Below are 20,896 nucleotides of genomic sequence, written 5' to 3'. Positions count from 1 at the left end.
ATCCTGTGAGCAGGGGTCGGAGAAATTAGAGTAAAAGATGATTACACAAAGCAACAGTGGTCATTAGATGCATTTTTTTGGCTGACAAGCTAATATCCTAAAGCACTTAAGTCAGTTTTATCCAGTGGGAGTTCAACAGTCTCATGGAAGCGTGGAAGTTTCATGTATTGTCATTAATTCCAGTCAAATACCATTTGTTGTTTCCCAGAATATATTTTCTAAAGCTGTATTCTAGAAACCACATTTGACTCCCAGCCAGATGAAAAGGGTTAAACACTGACTGCCTCCAGAGTATCTTAATCACAAGGTCATTACCCAAGAAGGCCAGTGTCCTGTAAATACTTTGCGATTAGAAAACTGGTTGGTTTTCAAGAGGCTTGGATATTGAGTGACTGGCTGAATTAAATCCAGTTTGTGTCCAGTTTTTGGAAAAGGTTGTCACTGTGTTACATCTCGGTGACCTGAATGTGTTTTGACATTGCAACTTGTCGAGCTGAGCTGAGATGGAAACATCTCAACTGTGGTTGTGTTTACACTACGCGGAGGATGGGGGGGTGGGGTGGGGGGGATGTTGTGCACCCTAGTTGTCTGGTCAGAAAGTACGAGTGGTGTGAAATCCTTATTTGGTGACAGAGGACACTCAGCTGTCTGGGCTCAGTCCTTACAGGCAAACAAACTCACAGCCAAAAACTTTGCCAGGTTTCTTCACTGTGATTTTGCATCTTAGTTATCCTCAACACCAGCACATTACTGTACAGATGGTTAATGAAACTATTTTTATTATCGCCATGGAAACAGAGTTCATACAGTTTTAGTGTGGAGTACTCAAGAAGTGCTCTGAGCCTTTAAGCTTAATCAGATAAACTCACTTCCTGCCTGGAAGAAACCTGCAGCAGAGTTGTGTATTTGTCAAGATATGACACTTTTTCTTGTCACCAAATACAATTTTCCTCTTCCTTCTGCTTCATTACTAATTTGAGATTCGCACATTTTACTGATTGTACCTGAAATGTGTTACCTCTGTGTTCTGTTACCTTTGCCGCCCTTGTGTACTTAAGTCTCTGTCTTCCCCTTTGTCAGTCTGTCTGTTCCATCTACTGTTGTCAATGTGTTACCTCGTGGATTATTGTTCTGTTGTTGGCATTCATGTTAGCCCATCATCGTGCTCCAGTGTTTAGTTCTGGTCTTGTAAGTTTCTGTTTTGTCATTAACCTTTGTTTTTCACCTACCCCTTATTGATTGTCGGCATTTTGGGTTCAGCTTGGGTTCAGAGTTTACAATTTAGTCCAGTGTGTTAGCATGCTAGCAATTGTTAAATAGCTCTAAACAGGCACTGCTGCTAATGGGAGTTGGTTTGTTTGTAAACCAAAGTATCGGCAGATTAAAAGTTTGAACTGATGATGGTGCTGGAAGAAAAACTAAGGGATCATTAAAAGTCATTACATTTCATCCTTAAGGGAACAGGAATGTCACAAATGTCATGGCAGTTGTTGAAACCTTTCAAACCACAAATGTCAACTTCATGGTGACGCTAGATAGAAACCCAAAACAGAGGGGATCACCAAAGTCATCAGGATTTATTCTCTGGGGACCATGGCAGTCCGTATAGAGTCACACCACTAATAATGATGTTTAAACAAATAAATGCATCAGTGATGCTCAAGAAGAAAAAGTGCTCTGCACACTCACTGAAAAGTTAGTCTAGTTTCTGTCGGAGAAATTAATTAATAATTAATTAATAAAAAACAAACTGTGAAAAATTGAATTTAGAGCAAACTGTGCAGCAAAAAAAAAACATTCAAAGTGTCAAAGACACCACAGCCACCACCACAGAGACAACCGTTTTCATGTCAAGGTCTGTTGCAAGCTCAGCCATATTCATAGAGGAATGTTTATTCATGAGTTAGATGTGAAGAGACACTTCATTTATTTCCATGAAAATGTGCACATGCTGATAGTGTACCTGCAAGGGTAAGTGCTACTCTCTGAATACACAATATTTTGCCAGTGACTGCAGAATTTCTCAGATCCTCATCTCTCAGAGCAGGATGAGACCCTCAACCAGCTGGAACGCAGGAAACAGGAAATACTTCCAAAAACAAAAAAACACATTCATCACAGGTATTCAGTAAGTAGAACCAAAACTGTTTTTAATCGCAAGAATTTGTATCAGTCACCTCAAAGGGCTTAAAATAAAATCAATATTGCAAAGTCACAGAATAAAGCTACAATCTTAAAATAGTTAAGTTAGTCTGTGTGTGCATGTGTATGTTACTCTGTACAGTCGTTTAACACCAAAGATATGCATGCAGAAAACTGTACACGGCAGTATGTTCATTCCACAATCGAAAAGCGAACACAACACCATCGTCATGGAAAACTTACATTACAATTTGCTATTATTGACCCTGAAACAGAATCAGTGTTTAGGGCTGAAAGGTTGATTATAATAAAGTGTTTAAATGACAATATTTCAAATCTCTAAACTGCGCCCAACCCAAACAAGGTAAAGAAACTCCAGCACCACTGCTACAGAAACACTTATGGGAGAACACTGGTCATTTGTAAGGCATAAAATATCAGAAGTACAGACGTCTTCTTTCTCGCACACAAAAACTGTACAACACACACACAGTCAAAACTTAAAAACATTAGTGTTGTCATCCAAAAATAGAGTAGAGCTCTCAGAAAGGCATTTGGCTAAGATAATGAATGAAACCCTACAAAGTTAACTGAGGGAAAAAAAATCGAAGATAAACATCACCAGTAATAAATCAGATGAAGAGGAGGGAAAAATCACAGCATGAATTAAGGTTTGATTTCTATTGAGGCACAAACACTTTTGAGTTTTTACTATGAATGAATTTATCTCAACTTTTACCCAGAAATGCTGCCCTACATTTGCAGAATCTGTCCAATATATCAATGTGCTGTGGGGCAGTAACTGAGCTGAGCACTCATTTCCTGCAAACGCACTTGCAGTGATTTTGATTTACTGCTTTCCATCAGTGTTATGGCTCACGCTAACTGTTTTGATTCTTTTCATTTTAAGGCTGTTTGACTTTTGATACTCTTGGATATTTTTCAGGGAAATAAGCCAATGATACAGTATCTTAGAAAGCTAATGTGGCATCATGGGAAAAGCTTTGTTTGGATCAACACTTCCAAGGCAGTTGTTGTGTTAAATATTACAACTTTATGAGTTTAGAACATCATTTATGACCTACAGACCCTCCCACATAGTAATACTGAGCCCACACCATATATAGTAATCCCCAGTCTCCATATTACACACAATCAGTCATACACATAAACACACATCGATATATAGATAATTTACACATTTTGGTTTTGTACTCGACACAAGTGTGAATCCAACAACCTTAAGATTTTATTATATTACTATTTCTACTGGAGTTTCTTATGGGAGCTGATGACTCTTAGTGACTCTCATCAATCAATGTAAATGAGCCCAAACTAGCCATTCAAACACTGCACCCCAGTCACATGCCTCAGTGACATTACTGTAACTGAATCTTAAAGTCGTGATGTGACAGACAGGGAGGTTACTATAGTTCCCCAGTGAGGCCAGTAATGAGAGGTGATATTTTGAAACCTGCTATTTAGATACAACGTTAATAATGTGTGATATCGTTCTGACACTGATTTACACATTAGAGAGGTACGACAGTTCAAATCTAGTAATTATCAGGAAGGATGAGTCATTTTTACACACAGCCCTGACATTTCAGGATACCATGCATCTTGTGACCAACAGTGAGATACAGCAGGCTGAAGATGTGATTGCTATTGAAACACTGTGTTGTACCTACTGTTAAGACTAATGGAAGGGTTGCTAACACCTTCATCATAATCAAGTTATCATTTAAACTGTCTACACTGAATATTGAGTATCAGAGACATTTATAGTTTGATTATATGTTTGTTCCACACTCATCACTTGAATAAATGCTGATTCTGTGCGCAGCAAACACCGTTTTCCTCACCGTTTAGAGAAGATGCAACATGTTTAAGAATGAGAACCTCGAACCCCCTTAAAGTTCAATATATTGTACCTTTTCAGACCAGCAAAATGGTGTCGATATCACAATAGAAAGGCCACTAAAACACACTAGAGGCTAATGCTAAAGTCAGTTTTTGAAACAGTAAACTCTCCAATAAACGTTTAACACTGAAATAAACTGCTTTAAGCAGAGTGGCAGCTGCACCAGGCAGCCAATTCAGGGGCAGTGGAAACTCTGTTTGTGTTTTGAGCCCAATGACATATGATTCATCACTGAGCCAAATACACCTGTCACAGCAACATTGTTATGGATGGATATCATTTGCTGAAGTAGTTTTTTCTCTATATTTTGTTCAACTGGGTTCTGGCAAAAATGCACAAGCCAAAAACACAAAGCTGGCAAATCAGTGTCTTAATTATCTCACGTCCTCATGCTAATGGTTCGTCTTTTGTTCTTCATTTATTCCATCATGTCCTGTAGGAAATATGTTGGTGACCTACAGCTTTTACAGATTTGTGGTTTCAGTCAAATTGATCAAATAAAAAATATCGAAAGACAGAATTCAAAAATCACGACTAGAATCACTCAACAAAACACATTGTTATTCATATCCACTGTATTTCTTGTGACTGTACAGTTGAAGTCTCTTCCTCCCATCTTGTTTCTTTTAATCGTAAATGTAAATGTGGCCTGGTGTTGACCAATCACCAGCCAGCAATCAAATACTTTCACAAAGGGCAGTCTCTCTGATTCACTTTGACTAAACCATTTTCATCATGTCTCTTCCTCTCTCTGTTGTCAGCTACAGGTCATCACGAAGGTAAAGGTCGCTGTCAGGCTTCAGGGAAGTTAAAGTGGTCCTGATCCATCAGGTAACATGAGAGCGACGTCTCTCAGACATCTTGGGGAACACCCTGGTCTCTACAGCCTGAGGAAGAGGAAGGTGAGTTGCAGACAGAGGGAGGGGGAAAGAAAAAGATGTTTGACTGCTTGTAGAAATAATCATTGTAAACTATTATCTGGCTTTTATGTCCCCAGTTAAGAGGGGGTTTAAAGTGCTACATGCAATTACAAAACATTTATTTTGAACTTTTGACAGTAATTGCCTTTCTCCATTTCGTTTAATTGAGCAAAATGAAAGCAGAGAGGTTGGCAACAGCAACAGGAGGTAGGCTGAAGCATTAAGAGCTAAAGCTTTATAAAGCATTGTCTGGCAGGTTTAGCTATTATCTCAACTTCCCCAAAGTGGCAAACAATACTAGTCTGGCTTGCATTATGTTTTCAGATCAATTAGAAACTCCATGAGTGATGACTTATTAATGAGCCAACATTTCTACAATCAGGAGCGTGACAGCCTCACTAAGCACACAGTTTGTGCGTCACTCATTGTGATCTGGAAAGAATCAACAGACATTTGGTCGGGAACGTGTGTCATTTCAAGTAAATGATGGAAAGGTCCTCGTGTAACTGAAACATCAAAAAGAATCCCCACCATTAATCTTCACCTCCTGTTTTTAAAGCCGCCATGTTGAATTTTACCAACTACTAGTAGCACTGCAGAGGAATGTTTTGAAGAGTGATGTTTGTTAGCATGTTAGCATCTGTGATGTGCAGTCCTGCTGACAGTTTCATACTGTTCCTCTGATCAACAGTTGGTGGCAGTTCGTCTCTAAGAAACTGAGCAATGCAGGGAAGAAGAAGAAGACTGCTAGCAAGCAAGCATGGATGTAAACAATGTAGGTTTCAAATTCTTCAAAAAATTGGTTTTGCAAATATTTTATGAGGATGGAAACATAGTTCTTTAGGTCTCATAGATACAGACTAAAAACTATGAACACGTCTTGGCAGCTATTTTGGAAATTTCTTATCAATTATCAGATGAAGCAGATGAAGTTTGCTCATTTGTGATAAGACTTTAAACTGCATCACATGCTCCTCATCACGGGATGGGATAACTTGACTGTAAGACTGTGTGATCTGAAGTGTACCTTTGACAGGTTTTTTTCATCAAACCATTATTTTTATGGTCAAGAACGAACTTCGATATTTTATATAAGGAAACATGGACAAGGAGTCTGGGAAGAGCTCATGTTTCAACAGAGCTCCATGACAACTCAGCAAACTCTGTCCACTGATGACCATGTTGAAAACTTGTGAAATAGTGACTGGAAGTGAACTTCGATGCTTAAACTCATGAGGTTTGGGTCGTCTCTGTGAGGATACCAAACATACTTTGTAATTTCTTTGTACAGCTCAGATGAAAGGTCGTGAGAAAGTCCTGAAAAGATGTTATTTCTAAGCCTGGGATATGTGGCTATTTGTTTTGGCATGCTTGATATCTGTGTTAATTTTAGTCCAGCTGACTATTCATCTTGTGATATGCTTCTAAATCGCAATTTTATCAACTCACTGGGGAAACTCTCGATAGTGAGTGAAGGAAAAAAGAAACACCTACCATCAGAAACTTTTGTTCATGAAGATGGAGAGCAGAGGGAGGAGAGAAGAAACAAGACAGATTCGGTTAGTCATGATTTGTTTTTGCTAACACTATGTATTTGTGAAGTTGACTGTCTCGGAGTAACACTAAACAGGTGAAACAATGCACTCTAGGAACTTTCAAGGAGAAAAGAAAACCTGATCTGACCTTGTTTGATTCAGATACATTACATGACCAAATGTACACAAGTACAGCAACACTACCTCGGTTTACTGGATCGATGAACAGAGAGAGATGGAGACGGGAAAAGAGGGAGATGGAGCAAGTGAAAAACAAAAACTGAAGAAGAAACTGAGGCAGAGAGGGAGACAGGGAGACTGGGAGGGTGGGCAGAGAGTGGGAGGAATAATGTGAGAGAAAAAGAGAGGGAGCAGGGATATGGCTTGATCAAATAGGAGCAATCATTAGATAGAGAGGAAGGTGATCAGTGGGAGGAAGATAATGCCATGATCATTAGATGGAGAAAGAGAAAAGAGGGAGGGGAGTTCGTAGAGATGGAGGTATGGAAATAAAGAATACATTGATCATATCTAACACAGGCTCATTGGAGAGGAATAGAAAGACAGAGAGGGCAGAAGAAAATTGATAAATACGCCACATTATCAGAGTGATTCATTGCACGGAGGAAGAAAGAGGGAATATCTTAATAAGAGCCTAAAGCTTGTGTATTGTGGTGATGAGTAGCTGAATAATAATTCATCTTAGCAGGAAAGAGCATGCATGTTTTCAGCATGACGATGTGACCTTCGCTGCTAACAAGAAAAGGATTTTTATATTCAATATAAATATTCGATACACTGCTAGCTGTGAGCGTTAACAGGAGTATAGATGTTAGCAGCAACACTTGAATACAATGTGAGCCCAGAGGCCTGAAAAACAGCAGGGAGCAGTGAACAAAAACACAGCGGGGGGGCTGCTCACTCCCACACAATTACTGTACCTCACACACTCACACACACACACACACACACACACACACACACACACACACACACACACACACACACACACACACACACAAACACATATACACATAAACACACACAGACTCTTGCAGGTATGTACACATTTGGATGCACATACACATCCTCATACATACAGAAAGATAGAGGCAGAAAGACAGTACTATGGTAATACAAAGGCTGCCTTGGCAGTGCGAGAGAATAGTGACTCTGTGTGTGTGTGTGTGTGTGTGTGTGTGTGTGTGTGTGTGTGTGTTGGCACTTGTTCATGCATCAATGCCTCAGGAGAAGACACTACTTTCTTTTATTCTTATATCAGATGTTTCTGCAAGAAAAATATAAGACCTTCGAAAAAAATTTGTGCTGCCCAGAGCTGCTAATTGTCTCATGTTGTGAACACAAGACTTAAAGGATAAGGCTGTCAGTACTCAATATTTTTGTTGTTGTCAACAAATCCTATAAAAAATGAAAAGACCTGAACCAATAGTAAGTTAGTCTGTCACTGCTTTCTGAGTTCCCCGGACAGACTGTGGCACCTGAGCTATTGCTTTCTGAAGATTAATTATCTTTTTTAAAATGCGTAAACAGTTTTCTAAAACAGTTGGACACTAGTTTTCAGCAAACATTAATCAAACAGGAGTAAATAGTAAATTTGTTGGGTCTATTTTCAGCTGTGGATTAATAATCATTTGATGTATAGTGAGTACTTAAAGCAACTGGACAGTGTGCTGTATTCGGGAGTCTAAACTACACTGCCCATACACATCATGATTCAGAAATGTGCCACCCAGTGCAACAGTGTGGCTCACTGGTGCGAAAAAGTGCTGCACACCTGAATATATGACAGATGCATCAGATACACTGTTTCTTACTACTGGTATTATTATATGACATTTCAGTCTGTAATCTACAGTGCCACTACTTCGAACTACCTGTAAATGAAAAAATATTACCGTAGTTTCAACAATTATAAAGATCTATGACACATACTGTATATCACGTTTTGGCTACATGGACAATGTTTGCTGGTAGGATCAATTCATTGCTGGTTTTGTTTGTTGTTGAATAATTAAAAAATATCACCAGACTTATCCTTTAAATTATTAATAAAATATCCTTGAAAACTCAACTTAACACATTTGTGAGAAAATCACTGAATCCGACAAAGATTTAATTGCTCCACCCCTGACCTTTTTCACGACACCGAACAGACTGATTTCTTACAAACTGCAAGTATTATCTTTTTTTTTTTCCAGATGTAAAAATGTTGTAATTCTTAAGTTGGACTTTATAGACCAAACTAAGCCGCCTACTACATGTTACATGTGACACAGACAAAAGAAAAAGGAGACGAGACTTAAAATAAAAGGCGAAGAGAACAGACAACAACACTGTCAGAAAGATAAACAGATCGACAGCTACTGACTCGCGAGGATGACCATGTCCATTCCCCAGAAGATGCTCATGATCCATCCAACCATGATAACGGCCGTCAGTATCTGGATCAGGGCTGCTGCCACATTGAGCCAGAACACACAGCACACACCTTTCTCGGAGATCAGCTCACTGCGAGCTCCACACAGCACCGTGAACGCTGAGATGAAGGTACCTGTGGGACAAACCCAGAAAGACATCTCGTTACATCAGTGCATTTTACTCCATTAAAGTTTTGCCAAACATGATAAAAGACTTTGAAAGAGATTTCCACTCCGCTTCATTTCCAGTGACATGCACCAGACTCCAGACTTTCCAATTTAATAAACTGGGAGACATGTGCTGTCCTCCACTGAAAAAATGACACAGTGTAATTCACAGCAGTGCTTACTCATACTAACATCCTCCTTGCTAACAAGCTGATGCTTTGCAGGTTTTTTTTTTGTTACCCTGTTTACTTTAGCATGTTAGCATGGTAACACTTGCTGATTATCGCTACACACAATGACTGATGTGTGATTATTGATTAATGAGGCAATGTGATAAGTAGAGCAGGTACCGGATCACCAAAGGTTCACTTTATCAACACCATATGCTGTATATCTGTACTAGATTTCATGATAATCCATACTGTAGCCTAATTGTTAAGATATTTCAGTAGAAAAGTCAGAGGATCAGCAAAGTTTTGGGACTTGAATGCTCCCAAAACTCCATCAAATAGCTGCAGAGATATTTCCAGCAAGTCTTCCAACCTTAATGACCATAAAATATAGGTCAAATAAACTGTAAGCATTAGTTTTGTATACTTAGCCCTAGGTACTATCACATACAGTACTGTGGACAGACTTAAACCGCTCAATACAGTTATCTCACACAGACCACTCAACGTCCCTGAGTAAGTGAGTCAATATTTAAGAGGCTGCTCTTGGTGAGTATCTTTTAAGTACTATGGTTCCAGTGGATCTATGCCTTGGAAAATAGTACAGAAAGAAGCACACACATTGATGCTCACATCCGCTGTTGCTGAGATGAAACAGGATTATCTCTGTGGACAACCCTTGTCTGCCTGAATGAAATCCAATACCACCCCTCATCCTGTTATCTGGAGACCTGGAACTTCCCAGAACCTGTTCATTGTACAGTAAATCCACTGTAACTGTGTGTGTGTGACAAACACAGAGGCAAGTGTAAACCTCAGTGCTCACAAATCAGATTATTTCATCACAGAATGTTTCCATAACAACACCCCCTCAGGAAAAGGACACACACACACACACACACACACACACACACACACACACACACACACACACACACACACACACACAAACTCTGTATATAAACTATGATTTTTACTCTGTGTCTCAGATCTACCTCATATTATCAATGGCATATTTATATTTGCATACTTAGCAATCATTTTAGCAGTGTGCAGTGTATTTTATTTTTTATGACTTGCTTTTTTTATTTTGAAGTATAACATCAGTTCTATAATAGGAACTTCAAATAGTACTGTCAGTCTGAGAGAAGTATGATTATACTAAAGCATAATTCTCACATGGAAATCAGTGCCACCCATGTGCTTCCACCTCATCTCAGAAATATACACGCCCCACTTAAGAAAATATTTGTGTCACTCATCCTTTATGAAATTCTTTAATATGCAGCAGCTTTTCTCCCTCAAGTCGGTTCCTGACTATAATTCACCATCCAGTATTTATTGCCACCTGGGTCCAGTCTTTCAGTGATTGCAGAAAAACAAACAGTAGCTCCTTAAATATTATTCAACATTTTGGATAGCATAAAAACAAACACAAAAATGCACATTTTCTCAAATATGATAGTAAATCTTCATCCAGAGCCGATGGGTTTTTGGGCAAAGTGCATGTAGTAGAATTCCCTCATTTCCCCTACATTTCCAAATGGCTACACACTCCTTTAAACCAAGGCTATTTAGTAACCTACTCATTTTTACATTACCTTTGAATCAGGAGATGCGGCTTAATAACTGTGTAACTGTGATGAGTAATTTGTCCACTGATCATAGGGTTTGTTTAATTGCACATATTTTTGATTCTAAACATTTATGAGTCACGCATAAATGTTCAACATTCTCAATGTGATTGTGTATTTCAGTGGTGGTTGTTGATGAAGTGTCAGTGAACAGACAAGGTTGAGAATTTCCACTGTTTCATTTGCTCAGTATTTACTCAGAAAGGGTCACTGAGCGTGAAAAGTCTTTTGTGAAACTGTGTGACTGTGAGCTGCTTTCATTCTGGTCTAAGAAATGTTTTCAATAAATACAAAAGCACAAATTATTCAGAGAATCATCTGATGTTTAGACTCTCTCTCTCTCCCTCTGCAGTGTTTATGTACCTTTTCATAAATCCTTGACTGAATGCTGTGAAAGCTGAACGCGACACAAGAAATGCCTGGTGAGTGTGCATCGTGGCCTTGGCCCTTCTCTTTCTGCTAGCTCCATTTCTTGTCACATTGGAGGAATTCAAAGAACAGTGCAAGTGTGTGTGTGTGTGTGTGTGTGGGGGGGGGGGGGGGCTGCCAGTTGCATCGTGTGAGGAAAGGCCAAAGTATGTAGAAGTTAGCATCTTACTCTTACTTTTTCTTTTCCTCTGTTTTATTCTTTTTCCACTTCCTTATTTCCACGTCTCTTTCTAATTAGCTATAAATTAGCTGGGGAATAAAAAACTCATAATGACTCTATCTATACAAACACAGACATACCAGATATACTCTGTGTGTCCCATAATATCTGACAAATCTGAATGAGAACCATAATATTTACTTTCACATGGCCTACAATGGCCTTATCTGGAACGGTTTCCAGAAGGCACAATCCCAGAATAGTAAGCAGCTGCAGAAAAGAAAAAAATCAAAACAAAATAAATTCAACATATCAACATATACATGTGGAGAAAGATGTTTCCTTTCAAGCTTCTTAGCTGATGCTCATTTCAAAGTCTCTCGCAGAAAGAGCAACAGTGGGCTAGAATGAGCTTCCAACCAGAGCCGATATGGTCTGATCCGACAGAGAAATGTTCAGGTCGCGGAGGCCACACCCACCAGCAGATGCTCTGGCTGCTGGTGGAGCTGCCCACCTCCATCCAGACATGAGCCGTGACAGGCAGCAAGCTGGTGGCTGAGTGGTTACACATCATCCATCTGAGTTTTTGGCATGAAAAACAGGATCTATACGGTCTGGTGGCTTTTTCTGTGTGGCTTCCAGCTTCTGTAGTCTCAGTCATGTGACAGTCATGTGTTAATGATACATGGATATTTGGTGATAAACATGTACATTAGGGCTGCAAATAGGGTTTATTTGCTGATTATTTTAATGACTATGTCCTCATTTGGTTTAAAAAAATGTTGAGAAGCAACTGAGGCCAAACTGACATCTTCAAAGTGCTTGCAGTCCAAAGCATTACAGACATTCAAGAAACTTAGCAAAAGGTCACATCTAAGAAACTGGAGCCAAGGAATATTTTCTACTTTTGCTTTATGAATGCCTTAAACGGCAATATCTGATCATTCGGCCACATGGGCGCAGCAGAAACAAGCCGTAAACACTGATATTATATTATTGATATATATTATCACCTTTTAGCTGATATGGCAGATGTGTTAGCAAAGAGTTTCCTTCTCATATATTCATTTGAGGTGTTTGAAAGTGTGTTTCTGGCCACCTGATGACTGTAAGAACAATTTTCTTTGCCTTTTGGTGCCAGACAGATAGCTACAAAACCTTCTCAGCTGGAAATAGCTGCTTGCTGCGGCTAAAACGGACACAAGAGCGAATCAAAATACTAATGTTGCAGGTTGTAAAAACCAAAAACAATGAACTGAAAGATGCTGAGGCCTTTTAAAGAGCTGAGGGGAACTGCAGCGTTGGATGATAATTCTCTGTGGTTTCATTACTACAATGAAGTGAATGTAATCATTTCATCCATTGTTAATATTAAATTTTTAATTAGAGCAGCTTTAATTCATTGTCAGATTTATTTTTGCTATTATGGGCCACTGGCAGCATCGGCATCAGATTTCTGTGCGTTCCCATTTTACTCCCAGCGTCTCTTTGTTCTCCGGACAGCAGTTTGGAAATATCCAAGATCACCACATGTAATCCTTTATCAGTGCAAGAGTCATTCTGCACCACAGGCAATATCAAAATGGTAAAATGATTTAATTTGTTCCACACTTTGTAGCAGCTGACCTCTCACAGAGCGTTTCAAACCGCCCATAACTGAGAAACGCCAACGATCCAGGAAGTACCTTTATAACCTATATATGTGCTCAACAATTCTCCACTGCAGTAATAAAAGTTTAATAAATCTTTAATACATCTTTAAACCCCTCTCTTACAAATCTACTTTAACATTCCTTCATGTGTGAAAAGCTCTTGGATCCTCTGGATGCTGCATGTGGGAGATTTGAGAGTGTGTGCATGTGTGTGTGTGTGTGTGTGTCTGTGTGTGAGTGTGTGTGTGTGTTCGCCAGTGTGTCTGTGCCTAGATATTACCCAGACTAATGACTATAATTACACAGAGAACTCTACAGAGCACCCACTGGTAGTGTGGGAGGTTAATGATGGAGTGTAAGGGTGTGAAAGACAGAAAGAGAAGGATATAAAAAGGAGAGATGAAGGGAGACAGGAAAAAAACAGGGAAGAAGACAAAGAAAGGGAACAATTTAAGGAGGAAGTGTTAGGGAAGTTATTTGAAAAGATATCACCGGTTAAAAAAATTACTATAGTTATTACTCGACAGCAAAAGTAATCAGTTACATTACTCATTACATCAGCACAGCTCAGTCACAGAAGCTTTTAAAGAAATCCAAAACCAGAATTACTTTATTAAAAGAACTGGATATCACTCATTCAATTTCTTACACTGTACACTGAAAAAGTTCTTCAGGGTTTCTCAAGCCTCCCTGTTTTTGTGCCCACAGAACATGAGCATTACAGACTTCCTCCGGCTGAGCTGGCTGCCTCTGAAGACTCCTGAGTGCCAAGAAAATTACTTACCAATACAGGCCTTTGAAACTTTTCATATTTTTATTGGAGCCTTCTGATATTTGCAAGCAGGAACTGGTGTAAGATCAGTTTATCAGAAAAAAGATTCATCTATATACAAGTTGAAAATACAGCCTAGGATTGAAACTACATCAGGAGCATGGGCAATGTCACAGAACAGAGACATCAAACCACCCTGACATCACACAGGAATGCTTGTGCATGATTACATCCCTCTGTAACATTTCTCTGCAGCAGCAGTTTAATAAAAAATATAAGTCTTGTTGTGCCATTTATAAGCTTTACATGCATTCACAATATGTGCACCTGATTCTAAGTGTTAATGAGAATTAAAGTTCAATACACAATGTGTGTGGGGATGTGGGGTGTACCATAAAATAAGGGTCAAGTTAGAGCGAAACTGCACACACACAACCACACACACAACCACACACACAAGCATCCAGAGGCGAGATCTCAACACGACCCAGTAAACTGATGCAGTGTCTCAAATATCCTAACCATCAATCACACACACATGCACACACACACACACACACACACACACACACACACACACCCACACCACACACACACGCTACCTCTGCCTCCCACGCACTCACACTGAGGGCTAAATCATATATTCAGTTTAGCTGTCTGTGGCAAAGCCTCTCCCTTTCCAGTCCTCTTATGGCAAAGATCACAACACAGCTAGTGAGCTGTAGTTTGCTTCACAATAAGTATGTGTAATTATTTACAAGCTGACAGCTCATTGATCAGTTTACACTGCACTGACTAACAGCCTCTGTGTTTATCACCAATAGATTTTAACTCATTACTTTGCAGGGACAATCTAAGGCTCTGGCAACATAACGTCAGGCAGGATTAATGTGTCGTTAAAACAAGCGCGCCCGAGAGAAGGAGGTTGTCAGTTTGAATTCTCCAACTTGATGTAGAGCTCTGGATGGAACATCTCTCAGCGCTGGATGTGGAAACATACTTTTTTTCCTCATGTTTGAGGTTCAGTTAGCTTGACTTTCAACACTGAGAATCACCAATCAACATTTGTTTCTTTTAATCATAAGCAAAATCTTTTCTGCACCATAATGAAGTTCTGTTAGTCGCCTAAACTTAAATAATTCAACATTCTGTGGCACATTCTTGTTCGCTGTCTTTCCGAGAGTTTGACAAGATGATTGATGCCACGCTCATGTCTCTCACGCCTTACGTATGGAGCTAGAGCTAAGAGTTGATTTAGCTTAGCGTTGAGAGTGGAAGCAGGGAAAACAGCAAGCATCCATCCATGCACCTCTGTGGTTCACCTCTCCACTGGTAGCCTTAATATGAGAATGATATCGATCTTCTCATCTAGCTCTCAGCATGAAGGTAAACATGTAGATTTCCCAAAGTGTTGAATAATTAATTTAACGAAACTGCAGGGGCAGGTTTCAGAAAGCCTTCATTCTGCTATTAGATTAGTCTCCTCCAAATTATACAGTTTCCCAAAAATAAAGACTGACTTCTTTTGGGCCTAAAAAGTTCACCACCTGACCCCCACGCTAATTTTCAACTAAGAGTCATGTGTCCACGGTAACAATCAGTGAAAATCTGCTGACCAATCGCATCAAATGACAAAAAAATAATAATTTGTGGTTTTCTAATTTTTACAAAACGTCAGGTTTGTCAGAAAGAGACAGGAATCACATGTTTGGAGAAATTTACATCCCCACGAAAAAGACAACACGTACTGCGTTGTTTAAAAGCCTATAATAAATATTGATAAGATTGATTTCTTTTATTGAAACAATGCTCCATTTGCAAAATCAGACCAGCTAACCAGGCTAACTTACAAGTGTGTGGCATGTTTCCATGGTAACAGTTAGTGATACCTGCTGACCAGTGGCACATAACAATTAATTATTTTAACCCAAATCATGATCTTCCACTAACCCCAACCCCAGTCATGTCTGCGCCTAAACCTAACCAAACCTTAAACATGACATTTTAGGATTAGAAAATGGTTTTATATTTTAAATGGCAATGTTGTCTTGATTGTGGTGTCAGATCCTGTACTTTGTCATTTCATTTGGAGGACTTGTTGGCACATACTGGACAAATGGACAAAAGGATAAATGTACAGAAATCTGAAAAATTAATCAGTTATATTACAGACAAACTATGTCATCTTAACAGTGTTATCTTCAGAAAATGTGACTTGCGTTTCGACAGCCCAGTATTTCCAGTTCAGGTGAGTATTTATGTTTCAGTGATCCAGTAACTGTTGCTCTGCACACAGGCCCTTTCCACTGCGGTGTTGCAGACATAAAGCAATACCAAGGACCCAGGTGCTATCTGTTGTGCTATAAAAGTGTCCTACATTACTTGCCATTGTGCGTGTACTCTTTGTGCATGTGCATGTTTGTGTGTGTTTATTCATACACCTGTGTGTCTGCATGTCTGCAGGATATGTTGTTCTGCTCCGACAAGAGTCAGAGCCGTATCCCACCGTATCCCGCATGCATTGTGTTCATTTCAGTCAGCGTTGTCATGGCAACTGGCCGCAGCTATTCAATGAAATGTCAAGGCATTCAGGCAAACCTACACACACATTCACACTGTACACACACGCACACACTTGAATGAGCCATAGCGCTTTTCATACGTATTGGGGACAATTTTTAAGAGAGGGCAACATTTCAGTCAAAAGGGAGTAAACAGAGTATTTGGGGGTATGTGTTTGATGACCCTGTTTTATTATAAAGCTGTTTGTGATATTTTCAAACAGTTAATAATTCGACATTTATTTTGAAACGGTTGCAGCAAGTAAAAAGGATGAATGTGTGTGAAGGTGAGAGAAAGAAAAAAATATTGATAAGAGAAAAGATCAGAGAATTTGGAAACCTTCTTCAGCGGTGAAACATAACAGAGAAAGCACAAAGAGAGAGAGAATAGGGACGAGATGAAGACGAGAGGACACACACACAAACACACACACATAATGACTCCCTGGAGAGTAATGACCAACAGATCAGAGTCGAAGGGCGGAGAGGACACATCATAGGTTATTTGGTGATGGACTCAGCTCTGAGTGATTGCTATGGAGACGTTCGCCTTCCATCAGAGAACAACATCTGAGATTGTTTGATTTCTGTTCTCTGTATCTCTGTGTTTCTCTTTTGCTTCTTTGCCTGACATGATCTTAACTGCTGCGTGTTCTGCTGTTTGCAAAATAAACTGCACATTGTGTTATCATTTTATGTCCTGCTGCTTTGCCTTAGAAACACTGAACTAATCTAGATGACAGTGCGGGCGCCTGCGTGTGTCTTAGTGTGTGCACTAACCCGATGTGAGTGGGTATAACTCAAGATTTATGTTTATATGCGCTTATGTAGCAATATTGTTTTAGTGTGAACAGGATTTATCAACAGTGGATACAGTACATTATACAGTGTGTATGTCTTTAGCCACCAGATGTTACATAATCTTACTATACACAGACATCCAGCCGAGTGGAAACACAAACAGTCCGACTTGAAGGAAGACATGTCCTAATATTAGAAAATGATTTTCATCTGGATTCGTATCTGCACCAAAATACACACAGTGAGACAATCAGATGGATTTTGAGAGAGTCACTAAATTCTTTCTACACGGGGAACTGTGCATAATGTGAATGAGTCAGACTTGGCACTAATGAGTTACAGCCATCTGAATTCATGATGCTGCTCCAATACCACAATAAGTCAAATTGCATTGAGGGATTGTTTAGAGTTGTGCAAAGTGTTCAAGACTTATGACAAATTATTTAAAACCGGCAACAACAATTCAGTTAGTCATACAAAAACAAAATTTAATACCGAACAACAAACAATTTTTCAGGGTCATCAAAATATGTGCTATGACTAAAGATTTTATTTATGAAAAATCGAAAAAAAAATTGATTTATAAACGGTAACATGGTACTAATTAATGCTTCCTGTCTACTGCGTATTACTGTATATCTTTGAACAGTTTTTGGGATAATCTGCTAAATATCTGACAAGCGAGACAATGTTGGACAGAAACATAACTTCGTTCACAGAGGTAATAATTACAGTTTTACACTGAGTAGATGATACTATTCAAATTTGCATCTGGATGACATTGTGTATCTTGTGTGTTGTATATGTTGATCTTGAGCATAAAAACTACAACTATTGCAGGGATTAGCTGGGGAGGTGCCTAGTCAAATCAACCTGTGTCTTTGCTGCAGAGTGGATCATCTTCTGCGATCCTCTTGGAGGCAACACAGAGGACATCAGTTTCTCCTTGCAAACTGGGAAATAACTAATTTTGTGTTCCATCTAAGTGCTACCAAGGGTGATGACTGTTTGTTATTAGTAAAACACATGGATGACTGTGTACAGTTTTTTAGGTGCCTTCCTGATATTGCTTCAGTGTCTTCTACAATGAACTACAAGCTGCCAGGTTTGCAACATAAAACAACAATATCAGGTTTTCCACCCATAATAATAATGGAAAAATGTGGAGCCTACCCACAGTGATGATGCCTCTGCCTGCTGTGATAATGCTGCTGCCCATAATGATGACACCTGTGATGGATTTTTATACCCAGAGTGACATTTCTACCTGCTGTGATGACATCCAGACACCACATTTTCTGTGCATTAGCACCTGCCAGACTGAGGCTGAGTGTATTTACACCCTGACGCTCTTATTTTAACACTGAGGGGTCTCACTATCTTTCTTACCTCTTTTCTCACTCGTGTATACAGGCATACAGGAAAATATACAAATGTAAATATATTTATATACCCACATAGGCAGATTGAGACTGTCCTCTACAGTTATAGTAGTAGTTTTTTCCAGGATGAGTAAAAATAACTCCCTTTAGTGGCCTGTGGATTTTTTTTTTATCAAACTCATTGTAACTTATCAGTGCCTGCAAACTTTCCATGCAGCTTCTATGGTCACTCTTCAGTCCTCTATGTTATTTATTTAATTTTTTCTCCTTCATGTTTGTTTAAGTTGCTGTTTGCTGGTACGCCTGCTTGCATCATGTCTATAAACTCCTCATGTCCATGTGGGTCTTCCAGTTTCATGACCACTCAGTGTCTCATTTCACTGTTTTCAACTCTGCATGTTTACTTCCTCTCACAGATGCTCTCTTTGATTTTTACTGAGTAACTTTATTCATGTGTTTTTCTTTCTTTAATACAGAGAAAAACAGAAAGTCTAAGGTGTTATAAATCAGGAGGAGGAGACAGATGGCCCCTCATTTCCCAGCCACCTTACACACACACACACACACACACAAAAAAAAGATGAATTCATGATGAACTACACATGAAGAGAAGAAGAAAGCCTGATTCTCAACTTACCTAGTCCAGGTATGAAGGTGTTCAGAAACAGACAGATGACAGCAAGAGGGAAAGGCATTGTGGGTATTGCAGCCCGCAGAGGTCCCTTCTTCTCCCTGACCTCCACCACCACTCCTCCGCCTGCAATAGGGGCCCCGGCCATGGCTTTGGCCCCCAGATTGTCCCCTGTCTTAACACGCCCCTGCTCTGTTCCTCCTTCTTTCTGTGCCATCCTTCTATTCTATGAACAAAGACTAAGACTAGCTGGTGATAAATGAGGGTTGCTTTCCTCCCAGCCCTTCTCCCTCTGGATTTAGATTATTACTGATTCAGTAGAAGGCAAATATAATCAATGGTGATTGATTGAATCCCCTGAGGATTATCTAAAATATTCTGCAGTACATGAAACAGTTGGCTCACAAGTCACCACCTATTTCACATTCAGTAGCAAATAAATTAAAATATCAACACGTTGTCTGAAAGCAGTTTCTGCAGTTAAATGGATTTTAAAAAGCTATATATGTCCAAAGAACAAACAGAAATGCTTAATTCTAGTCCAGAGGAGGTTCCCAAAGTCAGTTTTGAAAAACCTTCAGATTTATCCAAGGAATATTTTGGTGCCTAAAAGCTTTTCATGAATATTCAAGCAAATTTCAGTCTACCCTGGAGAGCTGCTATCTTCTAAATTCCTCTGGAGAAGTCACCTCATACTTGTAGCTGTTGATGTCCAAGCAAGAAACAGTCTGAGGTAAGGTGAGACTTTTTTCTTCAAGATTGTTGACTTGTCCTCACTTCAAGTGACCACACTGGCTCAACAGACGTCAGTGGTGTCTGCCATTTTTTTCCATGTCCAACATATTCTCCAGGAATGTTGATCAGTGACACTTCCTCCTTGTTTGAATGTCTTCAGAAAAATCCTCAAAAGATATGAAGCACTTTTCAGAAATTTCCTCTGAAGTCACTTTTCTTTTTCTTTTTTTCTTTCTTTCTTTCTTTCTTTCTCCCTCTCTCTCTTTCTCTCTCTCTCTCCGTAAAATCACGCTCAACCCACACACCTCTCCAAGACAGAGAAGAGAAGGTGCACATTACAACCCCCCTTTTTCTACTAGGTCATCTCCCTCTCTCTCTCTCTCTCTGCTTCTCTCTCTCTCTCGCTCCCTCTCGCCTCCCTCTCCCTGTCCCTCTCTCCCTCCCTCCCTGCGTTCCCCATCCTCTCCCTCCATTTAAAGGAACAGTGCACCAATCTTATGTTACAGTTCAATGAGATCACATTCAATAAGCCATAATTTGGTGCATCAATCAAAGCTAATGCACTCAATGACTAAATGCATTAAACTGTCATTTAAATTAATGAGCAGGATGAACATACATACTTAATGCTAATAGATTACATTGTTGTTTGTGCACATTTACTTCATCCATTCGTACATTGACAAGAAATTTACTGTAACTGAACAAGCGTTTGATGAGGAGAAATAGACAGAGAGAACAAAAAGACATTTGCAAATGTCCCCAGTTTCAAACGATGGTTCATTTAATCCGATGGTAATGACAATGTACTATTATAAAGCATATTTTCAAATCTAATTGTT

The 20,896-nt window shown here is 39.4% G+C and overlaps 1 protein-coding gene and 1 long non-coding RNA gene across 2 annotated transcripts in view; one reads left to right on the top strand and one right to left on the bottom strand.

Annotated features, from left to right (window-relative positions):
- LOC147817743 (uncharacterized) overlaps positions 1–20,896 on the top strand; it is a 45,747-nt gene that overhangs the window by 18,062 nt on the left and 6,789 nt on the right. The window lies entirely within an intron of this gene.
- stum (stum, mechanosensory transduction mediator homolog) lies at positions 2,125–20,422 on the bottom strand. The gene is made up of 3 exons (XM_087180362.1): positions 19,326–20,422; positions 8,911–9,093; positions 2,125–4,953 (listed from the first exon to the last, which is right to left on the bottom strand). Exons 1-3 carry the CDS (start codon positions 19,534–19,536, stop codon positions 4,919–4,921), a joined length of 429 nt encoding a protein of 142 aa, XP_087036488.1. The 5' UTR covers positions 19,537–20,422; the 3' UTR covers positions 2,125–4,918.

This window comes from Seriola lalandi, unplaced genomic scaffold, assembly GCF_002814215.2.
Source record: "Seriola lalandi dorsalis isolate HSWRI2012SDOR001 ecotype SW California unplaced genomic scaffold, Sedor1 jcf7180002054901, whole genome shotgun sequence".
NCBI classification, from domain to species: Eukaryota; Metazoa; Chordata; class Actinopteri; order Carangiformes; family Carangidae; genus Seriola; species Seriola lalandi.
This window is presented reverse-complemented; position numbering and strand designations above follow the sequence as displayed.